The sequence below is a fragment of the Hesperophylax consimilis genome, chromosome 1 (genome assembly GCF_061612785.1).
Source record: "Hesperophylax consimilis isolate HC1 chromosome 1, BYU_Hcon_1.0, whole genome shotgun sequence".
NCBI lineage: Eukaryota > Metazoa > Arthropoda > Insecta > Trichoptera > Limnephilidae > Hesperophylax > Hesperophylax consimilis.
The window spans coordinates 18,463,236-18,485,124 of NC_142836.1; the positions used below are offsets into that span (position 1 = coordinate 18,463,236).

A 21,889-nucleotide genomic window follows, 5' to 3' on the forward strand; every position below is an offset into this window, starting at 1 on the left:
TATGACGTTGTGGCCTGTAAAATGTTGGAACGGTTTCATAATGTGCAATTTTTCAAATCTAAAATTGTGAAGGAAAATATGAATATTACTCGTTTTCAGTACACTTATCAGAATCAGAAAAAAAAACATTAAATCTTCCTCACATTTTTAACGGTATTCCTAGTTTGTGAAAATATCCCTTTCTTGAAAAATCTTAGAAATTCCCAGCAATTTGGAGAATTCCCCTCGAATTGGCAGTCCTGGTTTTGCTATGAACTAAACCCTGAAGACTAAACTAGCTAAAGCATGAAACGGAAGAAACAATAGTGCATTTCTAAAATTAGACAATCGGAGTTTCTATGTTGTCTATGATTTTTGATTTTACCGCGTGGAAATTAATCTGGATCCGGAGCGAGTGGTTTGACAGCTACGGATTTGGCCAATTATTCATTTATTATTATTATTATTTGGGTTTAGTCAGGTTTAGTTCACAGCAGTTCACAGTGTCGCAATTCATGAATTCATAGACGGCTCCCAGCAGTTTGTTTTAATTTTGTTTTCAATTTGCTTCAGTTTTAAACTTACATATACCCTTTACCGAATAGGTACGTATTTTATAATAATATTGTGTTAGGATTGTAGTTCATATTTTTATACACTTGCACAATAATCCCAACTGAATGTATTATTTTTCTTATTATTGTGTAACTTTAGTAATAGGATATTATCATGTTTTCGTCTTATTAGTATAAGTTAAAAAATACCCACAGGATTCCATGTTATCTATTTCACTTTTATAACTAAAAAATCAATGTCTAATTATTTAATGATGCTACAACTTAAAAAAAAACAATACAATGTCATTGCATTCTCTTCTTTTACTGGTAACAAAAAATCCATTTAATTTCACGGAACATTACTATTTTTTTTAATCAAAATCTGTCAATAGATTTTATTTTTCTACGATGATGTGGTACCATATTGTTAAAATTCCAAGGGCATTAACTAGTAAAAATATTATAAGTAATACCATTTAAGATAGATAGCAACTGATTCGGTTGTTGATAACCGAATAATAAAATTTATTGAAAAATCACCATCGAGTTTATGGTTGTAACTAATCAGAGTTGGAGCAATTATTTCATATGATTACCTTGGATGTATGCTTCATGCATTCGATTTGTTTGACCCGAGTTGATAACAAGTTGATCTTTAATTTATATGTGTTCTACTTAAATGATCTTTCACACATTATCCTTACGCAATTTATCAATGTTATTCAAATTGGATTCCAATAATATTATTGTATGTATCCTAACTCCAAACAATGGAACTTTTCTGTTCATAAGTCTTGGTGTTGTCATTTTCTCCTTTAGTTTTATCACAAGTGTCGAGTTGAATATTCGTTGATGCTCATCTACTAGAGATTGTATTTGAGAATTTACATCCATATACTTTTATCAAACTTTCTCCTATTCCCATAAACCAACTCCTTCCCACTCTAGCTAACCAAATGTTCAGGAGAGTTTAGAGGTGACCTTCCAACTTTAGCAATACATAATATTGATAACGAAATGACAAAATAGAATTATCAACATAATTTTTAGATTTTATATCAGTAACACAATAGTAAACAAATTAAAAATATGGACTTTTTTGAGTTAGCGCACTTTTATATGGACCAGTCAAAATATTGTAAAACTCAAAACTTTTTCTTATCTGAATTCCTGGCATTAGTTAGATTGAAGCAATGGATGTAAAAAAGTATGTCATTAATACGAGGGTCATCCAGAAAGTAAGGTTATAACAGGATCGAAAAATGCTTGTATTTAATTGAAATTCACAGGATACCTCACAAATATATTAAACTATTTTTCAACTTAATCGCCATCGAGATCAAGTTATTTCTGTAGTCAAGTCACCAGCTTTTGTATGCCAGTGTCATAGACCTCCGTCTTCACAGCTTCTTCGACCGTGAGAGACAATATCCCATCCGATCGATGTGGCGTTGTCATGCAGGAGGCTGACTCCCCGGGTTAGCATTTCCCTTCTCTGCTTCTGAATGGCTCTTCTGAGTTTTTTAAGAGTATTGCAGTAAGCGTCTGCATTAATGGTAATCCCTTTAGGCATAAAATCCTCCAAAAAACCCCATACGATCCCAAAAAACAGATGCCATGACTTTTCCGGCTGAATGGGTCGTCTTGAACTTTTTGGTGGCTGGGAAAGATGAATGATGCCACTGAAGTGATTGTCTTTGGGATTCTGGGGTGTCACCCACGTCGCATCCCCCGTTACGATAGGGTCCTGAAAAGTTTCTCCCTCCTGTAAAGTCGAAAAACGGATGACCGCGTGAATTTCGCACGGAAGGGAGGTGGCGGGGGCACGTGACATGCCAGATGCGCCAACTTCGAAACAAAAAATTTCCCCCGGCCTCTGGAGCCCCTGTAAGCTTACTTTCTGGATGGCCTTCGTATAAAATCTGTATTTAAAAGGTAGCCAGACCCGTTAGATGTAAAAACTTAGTAAGGTTGACCGCCGCTAAACACTTTGAAAGACTGTCTTAGGACACCATAAGTTAATACCCTTTCCCTCCATTATTTTATGGAATTTCTTTCAGGGTACAAGATGACCATCTTACGGTACTATACATCTCCAGCATTTAGTGATCACAAGAGCAAGGAGATTCTAGACAAATTGAAAAACATCCATCAGAGTGTTGAAGTTCTGGAAACAGAATTATGTTACCACGTTGAACTGAAGAGTGGCTGTGATAGTTTGAGCAGTCAACAAATAGATGCTCTCACATGGCTACTAACATCACCGCTGCATCCGGGAAATTTTACATATCAGTCCATTTTAAACCAGTCCCAAAACAATCAAGGCTTGATTGAGTGTGGACCAAGGTACATATGTTGAAATATAAGCGATGCATAATAACAGCTTTTTCAGGATTCTGTAATTTCAGGTAATCATTCTTTTTTTAGGTTCAATTTCTCTACTGCCGACTCAAGTAACTCTGTGCAGATATGTCAGAATGTTGGTTTGAAAGATATCGTAAGGGTAGAAGTATCAAAGCGTTATCAAATAACTTTGCAAGCAGAACAATCTTTTACATCAGAGTTGACTGAAAAGCTAGCTGGTGTTCTCCACGATCGCATGACCCAGTGTGTTTATACCAAAGAGAACTTGCCCGTTGCAACCTTTGAAGAAGGTCTCCCCAAACTCTTGGAACCTTGGTTCCTTGTGCCAATTCTTGAACAAGGAAGGAGTGCTCTAAAGGAAGTTAATAAGAAGTTGGGTTAGTACCTTTTTATGTTTTACCAGCTTCAAACATTTTTTTGTTGAATGTTTTAATAATTATTTTTCTATCGAGGTGGCTATGTGTTATTTTTTATGTTTTCGCTAGTAATTATTAAATCTGTTGGAATAGCGCAATCTTTAAGAACAATGTAGGTAATGGATACGCCTAATAATCAGAGGCGGTTCCAGGGGTGTAGAAGTGGAACGTAAATAAAAAAAAAATGAATATGAAAAGTTGCATATTGCTAATGCGTAATGAATATTATAAAAACGACAATGTATGTAATTAATTTGACGGTACCCACATATTCTGAAGCCGGTAGTATAATATTGTTTAATTTAAGATTATTTATTTACACATATTAATGTTTTATTTTCTTTTAAAGATCTTTTCCTATGAAAAGTTTTCATTTTAATTTGTATTAACTCCAAACTCAGTCCATTGTTTATAAGTAGACTTAAAAATAAACAATGAATGCAAAAGTTAAAATACAAAAAAAAAAACAATGAATTGAGTTGAATGTTTGAAGGATGCGAGAAATAGGGGAATTGGCTGCAGCGTTTGTATTATTACTAGTTGTGTAAAAAAGGTTGGTGTGTCGAGTTCTTTTAGATCGGGTGTTAAAATTTATTTGGGATAGAAGTTCTGAGCAGTCTATTTCGTTGTGTATTATTTTATGGAGAAATGTCATGTCAGCTACCGTTCGCCTGGATTTCAGGGATTGGAGAGTGCAGATATAATTATTGTTGTATTTATAACCTAGGTACTTAATGAATTTATTTTGTATGCGCTCTATATTATTGACATAGTAAGTGTATTTGGGATTCCAGACAGGCGATGCATATTCCAGTGTACTTCTGACTAGTGAGGAATAAAGCATTACTAGCGTACGTGGATTTTTAAATAATTTACTCAGACGCAGTACGAAACCTAACATTTTGTAAGATCTGGTAGTGATTGAAGAAATGTGCGTATTAAATATAAGTTTACTGTCTACGTAGACTCCAAGGTCCTTACATTCGCTTTTTGAGATCACGGGTTCATCGCGGAGTGAATAGGGAAAGTTAATTATATGCTTGTTTCTGGTGAAGGACATGGTGTGGCATTTTGAAACATTGAGGTCCAAATAATTAGCTGTGCAATAGTTGCAGAGCCTGTCTAAGTCACTTTGTAGCTCTCTACAGTCCGATAGAGAGATGACCGTTTTATAAATTTTCATATCATCTGCAAACATTAAAAATTTTGAGTGTTGGAAACATGAGCCTATGTCGTTTAAGTATATGTTAAAGAAAAGCGGACCAAGGTGAGAACCCTGAGGAACGCCCGAGGTTGCGTTGATTATTTATATATTATATTTTTTGATTCTCTCCCTCTATTTAAGAAAAACTTTTTTAGCACACTGAATTCGCCCACATAACACATACAACCACACACAGACACACATGCACACGTACACACACACACAAACACTCACACACACCTCTCTCCTTCCCCAGCACACTTAACTTAAAAATGTAACTTAACCGTAAAATGTATAATATACCTCATATGCATATATGTCAGCGACATGTCATTGGTACCAATTATTGTACTAACTTTTATAATTTTGTAACTATTGTCATCTATGTAATTATGTACTGTTTGTTTCTGCAATAAACAAAAAAAAAAAAAGTACCTAAACGTTCATTTTATAAAATGATAATGTTTTGTTTTTAACCTCTTGTCATTTTATTTGAATTCGTTTGTCATGATTCAATGAGTTGTTTGCGAATTCTTTCGATATGATATCCACAGAATTTGACATTTTAAATTATTCCATGCAAATTACGTCAACAATGGATAGACAATTTCGCAAGATGATCAACAGTTCAAGTTCGAGATGGCTATCATTCATAACACAAAAAACTTACTACTGACATTTTTTCACATCTCCCTCTAATACCTTAATAATCTTAGGCCGTAGCTATCTCTATCTCACCGCGGTCATGTCCGAAAATCCCTTTAAAATAAATTTTGTTTGATACTAAGCATACGTCAGACATGAGAGTGTTTAGTCCTTTGTCTGTATAGGAAAGAGAAAGAAAGGAGATAGCTCGTGGACAAAACTTGATGTGACTCACGCTAGGTACATACAGTAGCTTCTCATTTGGACGCTAGATGGCACTGGAACTCGCTATTACCGTACGAATATTAAAAATAAATTAATAATCGCGTAGTTTGTTAAATCCTTTTTTAATTAATACTATTGCAGCTTATTTTGGCAGGTCATTGACCAAAATACCTCTGTAGACGAGCCGCTAGCTGCTAATAATGCAAATAAATCGCAACACAAAAATATTAAAAAGCAAGTTAAAATTGTGTCAATATTTTTTGAAAATTATCGAAATTTAATCCAACAATTTATTACATCTGGGCTATTTAAAGTTTCTGATATCTGTTCCTCGGTAGATTAGGCTTGGCAATCCTATTAATAGTTGACCGCTAACGTTATATTATCCATCCAGTTAGTTTTTGTTCTACTAGATGGCACCACAACTTACTACCATTCAACCCTTCAGGCCTCTGGTATATTGAAGATATATCTCAAAGATGCTGTCAGAAAGTCGGAGAATTTGTGTTTATTTCTGCTTCTCGATAACATCCAAATAAATGGGATATTTCTGAACATATCCAAAAACTAAAAAACTGTTTTTTAAAGGTTGAAAGATGAAATATGCTTTAAAATTGTATTCTTTAAAATAAATACAAAATTTTTGGATTATTAATTTTTTAAAATCGTTTACGTTTTTTCGTCTAAACATGGAACTAAAATTTCTGATAATGAAAGAAAAACACAAATTTTACTAGACAAATCTGTAAATAGTATAAAATAAAGTTGCTATCCGCGTCTATCTGTTTGTGCGCTTAGTTCTTCTAAACTACGCAACGGATTTTGATTTTGAAGTTATCACTATCATTTAGAAATTTTTTCCGGAAGGTTTACATATATGATACATGCATATTATATATTTAGAAAGTAGAGAAAAGTCTATGTTTTATAATCAAGTCGTGTAAATATATTTTCGGCACTACATTGCTAACACTGGCTAAACCTCACGAGATACATCAAAATAATGTACTACGGAATTGATGGTGTATGTTAACCCCCAGCAACGCCGGCCACACGTCAGCTAGTACATTATATACATTATTGCCACCTCACTTTTTTGTTTAATTATAATATAAAATAATTAATAAAAATTTCATGAATTTTTCTTGCTGTCAGAACCTCTGGTTTCATAAGTGTACATTTTATAGATAAAAATAATCTGGATTGCTTGGCATACTGGCATATAGCCACCTCGATCAACATATTATTTTTTCTGATTGCATTTTATTTACTTTTTTTTTGTTTTAAAAAAAAAAACTAGTTTCCAGAAACGGTTGCTATGCTAGATTTGTGTTGTTTTATTGTTTGTTATGGTTAACTGTTTTTATAGGTTTAGCGTTTGATGAATGGGATATTGATTTTTACACCGATTTGTTCCTAAATAAGCTCAAAAGAAACCCCACCAGTGTGGAATGCTTTGACCTTGCGCAAAGTAACAGTGAACATTCCCGCCATTGGTTCTTTAAGGTATCACAACTTTGCCTTCAGTGTATTATTGTACTAAAAATATATGTTTTAAATATCTTATATTACACCATTATCTCACAATTAAATTATCTAAATTTTAGTTGCCCTGTAAGATTATTATAGTAATAGTTCACTAAGTAATATGACGTAATGTGAATGCCACAACCTTATCCAATATGAATAACACAACCCACACAAATAACTTGACATTCAATTACTTTACAATAATGTTGTTTCTATGTAGGGTAAGCTCATTGTTGATGGCAAAGAGTATGAGGAATCTTTAATCGACATGATCATGAACACGCAGAATTCTTCCAATGACAATAATGTTATCAAATTCGGCGATAACAGCAGGTACGCAATCTCAATAACATTACATATGGGTTTAATGACTTCTATTATACAACCCTTTGAGGAAATGTCTCAACTCCCGTCCATTTAAAACTTTTAATCAAATTTAACAATCATACATATAGTGTTTATTTCATTTGGCTGATAGGTTAATTGTTCGAATGCTTCCAGGCATCATGAGTTAAATCCCCTGCCTGGCTAAGTACTCCATCATTGCATAAGCAATATTTTTCACTTATAACAATAGTACCAGGAGGAATTCAAATATTATCAGGTTATTTGTAAACTAAGAATGTTTGTCTTAAAAAAAATGTTGATTGAAAAATGAGCCACCTTCAGGTATTTCAAATGTGTGGCAATCATTATTTTGTCTGTTGGATTGCCTCAAATTTGTTTGCTAATACAGATTTTTCAAAAGTGGTTGAAAAATAAATTGATAATTTTTTATACTATTGGTATTTACCGTTTTCCAGTGCTATCAAGGGTTTTAGCCACTATAAGATCGCCCCGTCAAATGTCAGCGGTCCCTCAGTGATGGTATCGGAGGAGGTGAAGTCGGACATAATCTTCACGGCCGAGACGCATAACATGCCCACGGCTGTGGCCCCGTTCAGTGGGGCCACCACGGGCACCGGAGGACGTCTGCGCGACGTGCAGGCCGTGGGGCGCGGGGGGCACACGGTGGCTGGGACTGTGGGATATTGCGTGGGAAACCTCAATATTCCTGGTAACATTTTTAACTGATCTTTTTTTCTTATGGTAGAAAATAAATATTGTATATTTATATTCAGAAGCTCCACAGCACAGCTCACTTGAGCTGATAATTTAGTCGATAAGTATATCTCTCTCGATGATAAATAAAATTGTCTAAAATGAAGCCGCGCACGGTGGATGTCGGCTGATTTGCTGAGCGGTGGTTTACAATATGCATATTATATCTGTTGCAATATCTGATCAATATGTTTTTTTACAGGTTACAATTTACCTTGGGAAGAAAGCGATTGGGAATACCCTGAAAATTTTGCTTCCCCCTTGGAGATAATTATTGAGGCCAGTAACGGTGCATCAGACTATGGCAATAAATTTGGAGAACCTGTTATTACTGGATTCGTTCAATCTTACGGGATTATAAATGTGGAAAACTCCAGAGAGGAGTTTGTTAAACCTATTATGTTTAGTGGAGGCATCGGTTATATGCCGGCTGATATGATCAATAAAGAGAAACCTTTGCCTGGTGAGTGTAATAATATATAGCAGTCCCGGCGAGAATTCATATACAAGTCTTCGATGATTGCCCTCTTCTTTCTCACATACAATCTCTCGCTGGGACCAGTATATTATAGTTGCACGGCAACTCAGGACAGTGGAAATTCAACACACTTTTGGAAAGTCATATAAAATTATTAAAAGTGAAGAAAAACAAAGTCCTATAAACCTGACCTAACATAACCTCACCTTTTATGACTTATGAATAGTGTGTTGAATTGCCACTGTCCTGAGTTACCCGGTTACCAAAGAAATATACATTTGATGTTTGATGGATGCCATAGTCCCACTGGCTGCCGACAGTGGAGAGCAGTTGGGACTCACATAAAACAGAGGGGCACATTGAACCCAAATTTTTATGAATCCAATAAGACCAATCTTCAAAATCAATCCACGATATTCAAAGCTTAATTCTCAATTAACTGGTATTGAATTTCACCGCTACTGATATGTTACTTTAAAGTATCCGTTACTTCAAAATTAATTGAAACTAATATTTTCACCAGAAAACTAACTTTGTCTAGCATTAATTGAAATAATACAAATAAATTTGTGTTAGTAGTAGCCAATAATTATTTAGATTCGACCGATTAGTAGACGAGTGGATAAATGCGTTGAATTCCTACCCAGGCTTTGTGGGTTCAATCTTCTGCTAGTTAAGTCCTCCATCATTCCTCACGCAACAATTTCTACTTATGATGATAGTTGTCGGAGGAAGCCGAATTTGTCAGGTTATTTGTAACCCAGAAATGTGTGTCTTTCTTTAAAAAAGGTTTTATTTTATTTGTGTAGTGAATTAAAAAAATGTAGGTAAGGTTTCAATATGTGTCCATTTGTTCCAGGTAACTTGGTGGTGAAGATTGGTGGCCCCGTGTACCGGATCGGTGTGGGCGGCGGGGCTGCGTCCTCGGTGGCCGTGCAAGGCGGCAATGATGGTGAGGAGGCACGTAGTGCGGCGCTGGACTTCGGGGCTGTGCAGCGAGGAGATGCCGAGATGGGCAACCGTCTCAACCGGGCCGTTAGGGCGTGCCTGGAGGCCAAACCTAACCCCATACTGTGTACGTTCTTCAAAAACTTATTTCAGTTTTCCTAAAATAACTGAAGAAATTTCGGCTTCTTCGAATACTTCTAATGATGTGACTTCAAATGTTACTCAGGGTGATTCAATTGAAATCACTTTTCAAACAGTTGTCGTTTATTCACCTAATTAAAATCTTTTTGAATGAAAATAAATAATTTCTATTACAGTGAAACTCGCATAAGCGCTTGTTATATGCCAGCGAATTTTCTCAAAATGTCTTCATTTTTTTGTCGCTAGAGGGCGGTAATTGTACATTAGTGAACTTGTGAAAATACAATGTCAAATGCGCGTTCATCGTGTCGCACAGCAATGAACGTACGCAATCGGAAATCAGAAATATTAAGTAAAACAAACAACTTAGTAAAAAGGTATGACTTGATTGCAGAACCTACTATTTTGATAAAACATTTAATTTGACATTTTTTATAAATGTTTCATCATTCACTTGCTGTTGTCAAATCTAATTAGATTTGAACGGCTTTTGGCTTTACGAATCGCATTTGAGGAACATTTCCGATACAAAGAAAGTTTGTTTTACACGGTGTTCGGAAACTCGTGGTATAAACGGTATAACTTGTGAATGAATCTACCTTTCATTTAAAGTCAATTTTGGGTTATGACTTTTTATTTGAGCTTTTGTTTTCGAGAAAATCGAAGGTGGATATTTTGGTAAATTTCAAAATTTTATATTTGATAGAATATCTATACGTATCAATAACATCATTAATAATATTGACCTCGAGAAATAAAAGAAAGTTTATTTTTTTATTTGTATATTTGTTAAATTATTCTGTGTTATTTAGTACAACTAAACAATAATCTTTTTTTATGCATTCGTTGAAGCATACCTTGTTTGGAGTATTTTTTCTGGCTGCTATGGATAAATCATGTATTGATCTACAAAGAGAAAAATAATATTATTATTTGGAACTTTACAACACAACACACACATAGATTTGACAACGTGTGAATGGTTACGTGTTTATACGCAGAAAGGCGATATTATTGTTAATTTTCTTAAAAAGTTTTTTTTTGTCTGTTTAATCTAAAGATAAGAAACGGTAATAAACTTGTTCACTCCTTATATTAATACCTCTTACCGTGTAAGGTCGAAACAGTGACTAACTTGACTTGTTATCGCTTAAAATTGCCGATTTAACCAAACCAACGATCCGTCGTGAGACAGTAATTTTTGGTTTTATTACCAAACACGCCATATGAAAACGTTCACTCTCCCAACTTAGTCAGAGCACGTAAAGACAATGAATTCTCACACACACTTGCAAAATGAGTGTGCCAGTCAACAATCATGACGTTCGTGCTATCTGTTCGGAACAGGAACGCACATTGAATGTGGTATTTTAAGCGTTTCAAAGAATATGACAGTTGAAAAAATACAATGCGACAAATTTACATGAAAAAAGAAAATTTGTGAGTAGGTACTGTTTTTGTAGCTTCCTTAGATTATTGCAATGCTTCAAATGAGTCGGTATTCTACTTTTAGACCCATTAACTCTTTGCACGCGGCCGTATCAACTGTTGTTACGGCAAAAAGTCTATACTCACACGCGGCTGTATCAACAGTTGATACGGCAACTTTGACGACCGATATTCCCGCTCTCTTTCGTCATAAATGTATTTCTTGCTCACTTGGACATTTGTAGAACTATCACGATGCTGACATCTACAAGAATTTCTCAAAAATAAAATTGTATTTCATAAAAAAAGATCGATAACCAAGTGCGCCTCTTCGCGCCTTTTAGTCCTTTAGTTTACATTTTTGTCAACGGATGGCGTTAGTACTAGTTTGTCATTCACAATTTTTCATAACTAAGAATGATAAGTGATCATGGTGTCCCACTTGTGTCTATAAACACAGTGGCCTAAGTACACACACACCGAGAGTGGTTTATTTATGACGCCGAGTGAATGGCGGGACCACATTCAAAAGATACGGTACGTCTTTGTGTGAAATTTTATGTTTTTGTTTTTATAAACATCTAAGAGTGTTGACACACGAGGATTTGTTTTCATATTGTGGAGAATAATCTGTTCTGTCTATATAGTCCAATAAATCATGCCAGAAGGCTATAATTTGACATTTAATTGCATGCATAGGTATTTGAAAATATGTACCGCGTACGGGTATAGATAAAACGGAGCAAATTAACGCGTTCAAAAGGTTAATGAAACATTTTAATGGCATTTTCGAAATATATATGCCGTCAAACACGGAGCGTTTAGTTTCACCACCGTCAACGGGGGCTCCTCTCCCGGAATAAGTAAAAAATTGTGAAATGTGTTGAAAATTTGGTGCAAGATGAAGTATTTATTTAATTGTTAATATCCACAGATATCATAACGATAATAAGAAGCCGTACTTCTACAGATGTGTGTATTAATATACATATTTTAAATTAAAAATATTGTGTAAAATCATTATTAATGCGATAATTATAGATCGAAGTTTTAAAAATGTGTTGTATGGTGTATCAATGTTTCAATGGTCAATTTTTGTTTGGTAACAAAAAATATGAAGTCTGAGAATGACATACGAAAGGTAGTATTAAGCCGTTTTCCAGCAAATCACCATTCTGCCTTATAACCCACTCTTAAGAAGTTCCCTAACATAAAAGGTTTTCACGCTTAAGATGTTTCGTTTTTCGGTCCCTTAAAATTCCAAAAATTTAAAAAAAAATTAAATTTTTATTTTCTCCAAATTCCAAAAATTCCAAAACACTTAAATTTTTTTTCTCCCACATAAGTAGTTTTAGCTAAAACTGCTTCCCTCCAAAGAAGTTTTAAAAGTTCCGAGGTGAATCCATCAGGAACAAAAACTAGTGGCGAAATATACCTGAAAATGTTTTTTTTTTCCAAAAGTCATAAAATTTATCACTTTGTTATTATTGTCTGCATTCCATTTAAGAGGTTTTAGAAGTTGGACAGTAAAACCATCATAAACCGAAACTATTGTCTAAACATAGGTACCTGAAAATGAACCCCTTTTCAACAGTCATTAAATGTACAACTTTTGTATAAGCAGATTAGGCGAGTTACACAGTGGCGGCTCCAGATTGTTTGCTACACTAAACTTCACTTAAAAAATTGCCATATTTGTATCCCACTTACGAAGTTTTTTGGCTGCTCTGTTGGAAAAATTGTTAAGAGAGTTTAACTGTATATTACTGACCAATGGTATTTCTACTGGAATATTATTACGAAGGGTAAACTTAGGCCCTGAAGGCTGAATGGAGAGAGAGAGGAGCTTTAAAATCTCTACATATGTATATTGGTTCCACCTATCAGCCATATTGACAATGCAACTGTTACCTGATCTAGCGGCAAGGTTTATAATTAAAATACCTATGAAATAGTATTACCTTTTTCCAGTAACCTAACCTAACCTAACCTATCCTTCAGCCTCGCAACTACCTCTGCAGATGCCATAGTCCCACTAGCTCCGGATAGTTGGAACTCTTAGGCAGTATTCATATAAAAATATTGGGTGTGTGATGTAGTTTAATTTTAAAGAAAAAAAAACCTTCTAAATCAAAATTCTTAAAAGATATCCATGTCTCATTTTAAAATTGATATTTCAGCAATACACGATCAAGGAGCTGGCGGTAATGGAAATGTGTTGAAGGAGTTGGTTGAACCAGAGGGAGCTCTGATATATACCAAAGAATTCCAACTGGGGGATCCAACCATCTCAGTAATGGAGCTATGGGGGGCAGAGTACCAGGAGAACAATGCCCTCCTTTGCGATAAGGGACAACGCAAACTACTAGAAGGTATTAAACATAACCCTTCATCTCATCTTCTTACCCTTGTCCTGCTGGGGTTGTGGGCCCATTGCCTAGAATCTCTGTCCTGTCCTGTCCTACTTCAGCGTCCTCCTTATGGAGCAACCCCAGTCTCTTCCTGCACCCTGCACTGCCTCCTGGGTTGACTCTCCCAACTTTGTCTGTGGCGGCCCACTGGATGTTGAGCTTCTTATTCAATCCCATTTTAGCCCATCATCTAATTACACTTGCTAAATGTCTTTCTCTAGAATTCTAACTAATATGTGTGTGGATATGTAATTATTATTTCAGACATTTGCAGTCGAGAAAGGTGTCCAGTTTCTTTTGTTGGAGAGGTAACCAGTGATGGACATGTGAAGTTAGTGGAAGGTTCTATGGAAAATGCAAAGGATTTGGATACAAACAAAAACCTACCATTCGATCTTAATTTGGAAGCTGTTTTAGGTAATTTTTCTCAATCGGTATATGGCCCGGTGTATCAGCCATTACATATCCTCGCTGTATACAACATTCCTCACTCAAATTTAAGCTGGCTAAATTGGTCGCTCACAAAATTTATGTTAATTGCCTAATTTTATCAGTATTGGCTGTGTATTCATTGTGAGCGATGAGGAATGTTGATGTTATTAATTAATAATCCATCTAAAATAGTCTGGTAAGTATATTTATACTTATTTGTTCATACATTATATTGTGGATTGAAGTTAAACCTGGCTTCTCATAGTTATTTGTTCTCATTAGGTAATATGCCCAGAAAAATCTTCAATCTATCTAGTAAAGCCGTGGTGGGTAGTCCTGTGGTGCTGCCTTCTTCGCTGAGTGTCCTGGAAGCACTGGGAAGAGTTTTACGCTTGGTATCAGTTGGTAGTAAGAGATACCTAACAACTAAGGTAAGCATTATTAAAAAAAAATTGTCCTGACATCTAAGGGTCCTTTGGCGGTTGCTTCGTTCCTTTCTCACAATTCGTGGCTCGGTGTGATGAAATTTGGCTTGTTTATAAGTAGCATAATATACGATGGAAATTGTAGTGGGTTTTACAAACCTCAGTATTGAGGAGTCGACTAAAGTGGAAGAAGAAAAAGTGATTGATTTTATACTCTATGACTGAATGATTTGCCTTGTATTCCAGGTGGACAGGTGCGTGACGGGTCTGGTGGCCCAGCAGCAGTGTGTGGGGCCCCTGCACACCCCCCTGGCGGACTACGCCATCATCGCCCTGTCCCATGGGGACACGGTGGGGGCCGCCACCTCCATCGGCACCCAGTCGCTCAAGGGGCTGCTGCAGCCGGACGTGGGGGCCAGGATGACTGTCGGGGAAGCCCTGACTAACCTGGTAACCTATTTATAAATCAAATTGTTTTTGGTGGGTGAAATAAACCTTCATTTCCATAATTGAAAATTGACAATGACCTTCCAAACCTACAATAAAATTGGTGAAACCAATTAGGCTGGGTTAGCTATATTTGTCTTTAATCTAATCTTACCTTCATAGTTAAGTTAATTGATGATGTCCACACAACACAAAAATGTCTATGTTTATCTATGTACAGCAAAAAAATACTGTTTTATGTTCCCCTTTGGTCATGTGCTTCGTTTATGAGAAAGTTTGAGAGGAAATAGCCATCAGCGGTATAGCTTTATAAACCTGATTACTCATAAAACATTGATGTTGCGGAGATACTTTTTTGTTATTTGTTTTTGGGGTGTTATGCCGTGTTGCGCTAACTCCTTCTTTAGCCAACGTTCAATAGGTTCAATAGTTCTCCTTCAATAGTTCTTGGTATCCAGTAATTGACGGCTACACCAAAGCTAAACGAAGAAAACCACTTTAAATAAAAAAATGATACGTTAATGTTAGCTCATAGGGTTGGAGCTGGCAACACGGTATCACGGTATCATGACGGCCGGCATAGTCCAGTGGTAACGCATTGGACTGCCATTCCGAAGGTCGCGGGTTCGAACCCGGCGTGCGCAAATAAATTTTATTTGATTAATTTGTGTTATTTCACAATTAATTAATTAAAATAATATATAGTATATTTGCGGCACGTTCCAGAGTGGAAGATACTACCAGTATCGCCCTGGTATAAGACCACCATTCAGAATTGAAACGTTGCTCCAAATGGCTTTAGCCGTGTTTAGTGACTAGATCTGAATAGCCAGGTACTTCCTCACCTTCCTCTTTCCCTTCCCCACTTACCTTCAGCCTCACAACATCCCCCAATTGGGGATGCCATAGTCTCACTGGCTCCAGACGGGAGCAGTTGGGACTCTTGTAAGGTATTCACTATAAAAAAAAAAAAAAAAAAACATCCTCATACATAAGCTCACATTTCACCACAACCTCAAATAACACATCTTCCCTGATGATGGACACTGCAATGCTGTCCGAAACGTTGGCTAAAGAAGGAGTTAGCGCAACACAGCATAACACCCCAAAAACAAATAACAAAAATACTTTTGGCTGTGAAAATCTTAAATCATATTTGCGGAGATACCTCTATTTACACCACATTAGTCACTCCATTTGTAAGTACAATTTTTAATCAGGTGTTTGCCGGAATATCGGAGTTACGCGACGTGAAATGTTCCGGCAACTGGATGTGGGCGGGCAAGAGCGGAGAGGAAGGGGGCACCCTGGCCGTGGCGTGCCGGGCCATGTGCACCCTCATGGAGCAGCTGGGGGTGGCCGTGGATGGAGGCAAGGATTCTCTGTCTATGGCGGCGAAAGTGGGGACGAAGAAAGGTGATTGTGCATCATATCATGAAATTTACTAACTCTCTTTTCAACCATTCCATGACAAAACGGACATTGAAGAAAAGTGATTAAAGTGAAGAAAAACCGAACCTATTCTTTTATCACATTCTGCTTCATTTTTATAAAGTTATACTTTATGAAAAGGTCTGTGGTTACTATGTACATATAAATTTTGGGGTTTATGGCTACACATTTGTATTGTATATATAATATTATCCTATCCAGTTTCAGTGATGTTGTTCATCCTCGTTGAGAAAGTTTTTTTTTTGTACTGGTCATTTTAGATAAAAAGTTGAAATTTTAAAAATGAAAAATGAAATTTTACTAACATGGAATTCTCCAAAAAATTAACAAAAATTTGCATTCAAATAAGTATTGTCCTAAAATAAAAAATTTAAAACTCTACAAATTTTAGTTCTTGTGTGACAAATTCTATGTGCAATGACATTGTAGAAAAAACATTGAAAAATTGTGGCCTTTAAAAGTCAGGTTATGCCAATAAATACGCACAGTTTTTGCCCTAAATGACAAAGAAGATTTTTTGTAAAATTGTCATATTTTCTAGCAATAAAATTATTTTTCTTTTTTAATCTCGTGCTTGATGCTTTCATACATTCATAAAGAAATCTTTGTCCATGAACAATAATTATTATAATAGAATTATTTTGTTTCAGTAAATTCCCCTGGTACACTGGTTGTATCAACTTATGCCCCGTGTCCGGATATTACTGTTAAAGTAGAACCGTACTTGAGGAAAGAAGGATCTGCCTTACTTTGGGTACCAATTACACCCGGTAAATATAGGTATGTAACATTGTTAGCAATTACATATTGGTAGTAATAAAGTTCAGCGTAAAAGTTATGATGGTACGAAAAAGTTACAATTATATATACATATATGTATATTTTTTTAATTTTGTTCATTTTAGATTGGGCGGAACAGCTTTGGCCCAGTGTTTCAAGCAACAGGGAAATAGTCCTCCTGACGTGGATCAACCAGAATCACTCAAGAATGTTTTTAACATCACTCAAACCCTTCTGAAAGGTAATGATGATACATATTGCTTTAAAAATTGTCTTTAATTTTTAATGAAATAATAAGATAGATGGACAGTAATTTTTTTTGTTCAAACTCGAATACAAAGCTTGAAGTTAATACTTCAAGATTGCAGAAGCATTGCACGGGAATACCCAGTAAATATTTATAAAGGTACTTAAGCCATTTTTTAAATGATTTGTAAATTCGTTTTTGCAGAAGGAAGGATTTTGTCCGGACACGACATCAGCGATGGAGGTTTTATAACTTGCCTCCTTGAAATGGCGTTTGCCGGTTTGCGAGGACTTCAAATCACCATGAATTTCTCTAAAGTAGGATGCATCGAAGCACTGTTCAATGAGGAACTTGGACTAATATTAGAAGTCAGTCCCGCCAACGTTTCGTATTGCGTCGAGATGTATTCAGCAGTGAACATGCAGTGCTACAATATTGGATACACATCCGGTGAGGGGATGAAATCCCAAATACGTATTACATACAATGCCCAGGAGGTTCTCAACTGCCAACTCTATCAGCTCCTCAAGCTATGGGAGGAAACCAGCTACCAACTTGACTTACTGCAGGCTAATACTGAATGCGTCAATGAAGAATGGAAAGGTAAAACTTATCAATTTTTTATGTATCAGAAATATTTAAAAATAATTTTCACATTTTTCATTGTTGAATTATTTTTTTAGGTTTGGAATTCAGAACAGGACCCTTGTATGATATCACATTTGAGCCTGAGATTGTATTCCAAAAATCTACTTCCCCCATCAGAGTAGCTGTGATAAGAGAAGAAGGTATGTAATCACTTATTAATGATTAAATTAACTTGATTAACAATAATCTTTTTTATATTTTAGTAATAAAATATGTTCATCTTTTCTACAGGCTCCAATGGAGACCGTGAGATGATTGCAACATTGATGAAGGCACAATTTGAAGTCTATGACATAACAATGTTTGATTTGCTGAATGAATCAATTACTTTGGACAGGTTCCAAGGAATTGTATTCCCTGGAGGATTTAGTTATGCTGGTAATAATAAAATTTTTAATATATCATTTTTAAAATGAATATGCTATATGAAGTTATATTTAAAGTTATGGTACATAAATAATTGTATATTTCAGACACTCTGGGTTCAGCCAAAGGATGGGCGGCCAGCATTCTTTTCAATTCTAAACTGAGTGCGCAGTTCAACAACTTTGCTCACACTCGTAAGAACACCTTCACTCTGGGAGTCTGCAATGGCTGCCAGCTGATGGCGCTGTTGGGTTGGATCGATGCACACGACACGGCTGCAGAAGATGACAACAAAACACCACAAATATTCCTCGATCATAACAAATCTGAAAGGTATTTTTTTTCGTTTTCTGTACACTATTAGGCATAGCTTATTACGAGGGTTGGTCAATAAGTCCTTAGAAAAGCCGACAGGTGGCGCGACTAGTACTGTAAGCGGTTTGTTTTCATGCAGCGGCACTACCGATTCAGTATGCTGCGAAGTTTCAAGCAGATTGGTCGGGTTGTTGTGTGTTTCTCGTACATTTAAAAAAAAAAAATTTGCTTGTTTACAAAAATGGAGAAAATTGAGTTTAGAGCTGTTATTAAACATTTTAATATAAAAGGGTCAACAGCAAAGGAAATAAAAAATGAGTTGGATTTAGTTCACGGCACATCTGCTCCTTCACTTGCAACTATTTATAACTGGTAAAATGAATTTAAACGTGGTCGTACATCAACAAAGGATGAACCACGCTCAGGACGTCCTGTAGAGGTGACTACACCAGAAATGATCAATAAAATCCACGATATGGTGTTAAGTGACCGAAGATTAAAGTTGAGTGAGATAATTGAGGTTACAGGGATCTCAAAAGGTAGCGTCATTTCTATTTTACATGACAAATTGGGCATGAAAAAAATTTCTGCAAGATGGGTGCCGCGTTTGCTCACAGTCGACAATAAACGCAATAGGGTGGTGGCCTCTAAAGCCCTGTTGTCGCTCATGCAACGCAATCCGGATGAATTTTTTCGTCGCTTTGTGACTGTAGATGAAACATGGATAAACCACTATACTCCCGAGACGAAAGAACAGTCAAAGCAGTGGATTGCGAAAGGCGAACCATGTCCAAAGAAGGCGAAAACCGTAAAATCAGCTGGTAAGGTTATGGCTACTGTATTTTGGGATGCACGTGGAATTATTTTCGTTGACTATTTGGAAAAAGGAAAAACAATAACAGGGGATTATTATGCATCTTTATTGGACCAGCTAAAAAACAAAATTGAAGAAAAACGGCTTCATTTAAACAGGAAAAAAATCCTCTTTCATCAGGACAATGCCCGTGTTCACACATGTTTACGATCAATAGCTAAAATTGAAGAATTGAAGTTCGAATTGGTCGACCACCCACCGTATTCGCCAGATTTAGCCCCCAGTGACTTTTTCCTTTTCCCAAACTTAAAAAAATGGCTAAGTGGACAACGTTTTTTTTCAAATGAAGAAGTCATCGATCGGACAAACGCTTATTTTGAGGACCTTCCGAAAACTTATTTTTCTGACGGTTTAAAAAAAATTGAGAAACGTCTAACCAAGTGTATTGAGCTCCAAGGAGATTATGTTGAGAAATAAAAAAAAAATACAAAAATACAAACTGTTTTAATGCTTTTTTCTAAAGACTTATTGACCCACCCTCGTATTAGCGTTCAGAAATGCCTTAGAAAACCCCTTTAGTATACATATTTCTTTTATTTTTTTTATCATGTTTTCCAGGTTCAATGGCAACTCAGGACAGTAGCAATTCAAACAACTTTTGGAAAGTGATATAAAGTCATTAAAAGTGAAGAAGAAAAAAGGCTTATAAACCTAACTTACTTCTAGTTTTTATGACTTTGTATCACTTTTCAAGAGTGTGTTGAATTGCCACTGTCCAGAGTTGCCCAGTTTCTGTTTTCTATAGGAGCATACAAATTAGCCACATATTGTCAGTTGTTGAGGGATTGGACCATTATTCAATTGATGATGCTTAGTGGAACTGATTACGTACACATATATATATTGTAATGGTGAAATAATAGACAGAACTACATCACTGTGTGACTTTTTTTACTGAAATGAATGTTTTCTTACAGGTTTGAATGCCGCTGGTCTTGCGTGTCAGTCTCGAAGGGAATGGGCTCCACAGTTTGGCTCTCCGGAATGGAAACTGCTCGCCTCGGGGTTTGGGTTGCGCACGGCGAAGGTCGCTTCACCTTCAAAGACAACAAAACTCTACAAAAGCTGAAGGAAAATGGCCAAGTTTGTGTCCAGTACGTTGATGATAGTGGGAAACCAACAGAAGCATACCCAATGAATCCCAATGGCAGTCCAGTCGGTGTGGCTGCATTATGTTCCAAGGACGGCAGGCACTTTGCCATGATGCCTCATCCAGAAAGGTGCACCCAGAATTGGCAATGGCCGTATGCCATGGAAACGGATAAGCCCAATAAGAAAGGTTCCTCACCATGGCAAAGAATGTTCTATAATGCCTATATTTGGGCTAATAAAAACAAATAATATTATAAATAATATTTTTCACTACATTAATTGTCGAAGGGGTAAAAAGTAATATAAGTTTCAATCTCATTCCAAATTTTGATATAACTTTATCTATGTTTTTTTAAAAGAATAATGATTACTAATGTAAGTTATAAAGTATTGTTGAATAAATATTTTATTAAAGCTTGACATTTTTGTTTTACTTCAAGTCCCACAACAAAAATACATACATAGTAGGTGAACAAGAAATGATAGAGGAATAATAATTAAGTTCATCTTTTATTTATCCTATCACCAAAAATCCTCCTATCTACATAATTATTTCTAAACTAGTTTGTTTTTATCTCATGTTTACTCATTTCATCTCATATTTACGCTACATGGTTTAGGATTGTCCAGTTATTTCACGTCTGACTTCTGACGGCTCTTTTCAGTATTACATATAAGTCTCGAAATTAGTTCAACATTCAACAGTTAAAATAATAAGTTCAATGTTATAGGTTTACATTCACGAATATAGATAAACAAAGCACTCATTGCAGATAATAAAACTACACATTTCTTAAAATGTAATGGCAAGTCAGAGTAATTTATGTTGTGTGCATGCTCTTGCCATTAAATAAAGCGCCAGTTCCGCAATAGGTTCACAATCTTTCCGTAATTTGAAATCTGGATCATAATTCCTGTTACAATAAGGCAAAAATCGGATTAGGTACCCTTTTTTCTCTATCTTTGTATGTATAGGGACTTGAGACAAGTGAAGAACTACTATTAAGGTAAAGAAAATATAAATGGTTGATCTGTAAAATGTCGTTTTGGTCTAAATTAAGTGGATTACGCTCAAATAAAACTTCTGTTATAAATTTTATTGCCTTGGAAATTGGAAGTCAAGACAGAATGTTTACTCGTCCTTGTAAAATCTTCATGCTATTTTTTGAAACTATAAAATTTATATTTAAAAAATATATGTTATAAAGAAAAATCCCAGTCCAAAATACCACATTGAAAAAACTTCCCTGTCCCACTTCAACATTGTGTTTGATAAATGCTAAGCTTATATTCTTAATAAACATCTGTCATTAAAAATTAATGTTTTTTTTTGTTTTTTGGTGACTACAATCACTATAATTTTGCAAGCCAGCTTGCCCTCATT

General features: G+C 35.7%; 1 protein-coding gene across 1 annotated transcript; it reads left to right on the forward strand.

Moving 5' to 3' along the window:
* The first annotated feature begins 345 nt into the window (after positions 1 to 345).
* Positions 346 to 20,925, forward strand: Pfas (phosphoribosylformylglycinamidine synthase). Its single transcript, XM_089636722.1, has 20 exons — positions 346 to 584; positions 2,597 to 2,882; positions 2,964 to 3,277; positions 6,760 to 6,896; positions 7,141 to 7,253; positions 7,724 to 7,977; positions 8,224 to 8,484; positions 9,359 to 9,574; positions 13,197 to 13,388; positions 13,692 to 13,844; positions 14,142 to 14,290; positions 14,531 to 14,734; positions 15,952 to 16,147; positions 16,834 to 16,963; positions 17,089 to 17,204; positions 17,415 to 17,813; positions 17,894 to 17,998; positions 18,090 to 18,236; positions 18,332 to 18,557; positions 20,331 to 20,925. Exons 2-20 carry the CDS (start codon positions 2,605 to 2,607, stop codon positions 20,752 to 20,754), a joined length of 4,014 nt encoding a protein of 1,337 aa, XP_089492848.1. The 5' UTR covers positions 346 to 584; positions 2,597 to 2,604; the 3' UTR covers positions 20,755 to 20,925.
* The last annotated feature ends 964 nt before the right edge of the window (positions 20,926 to 21,889 follow it).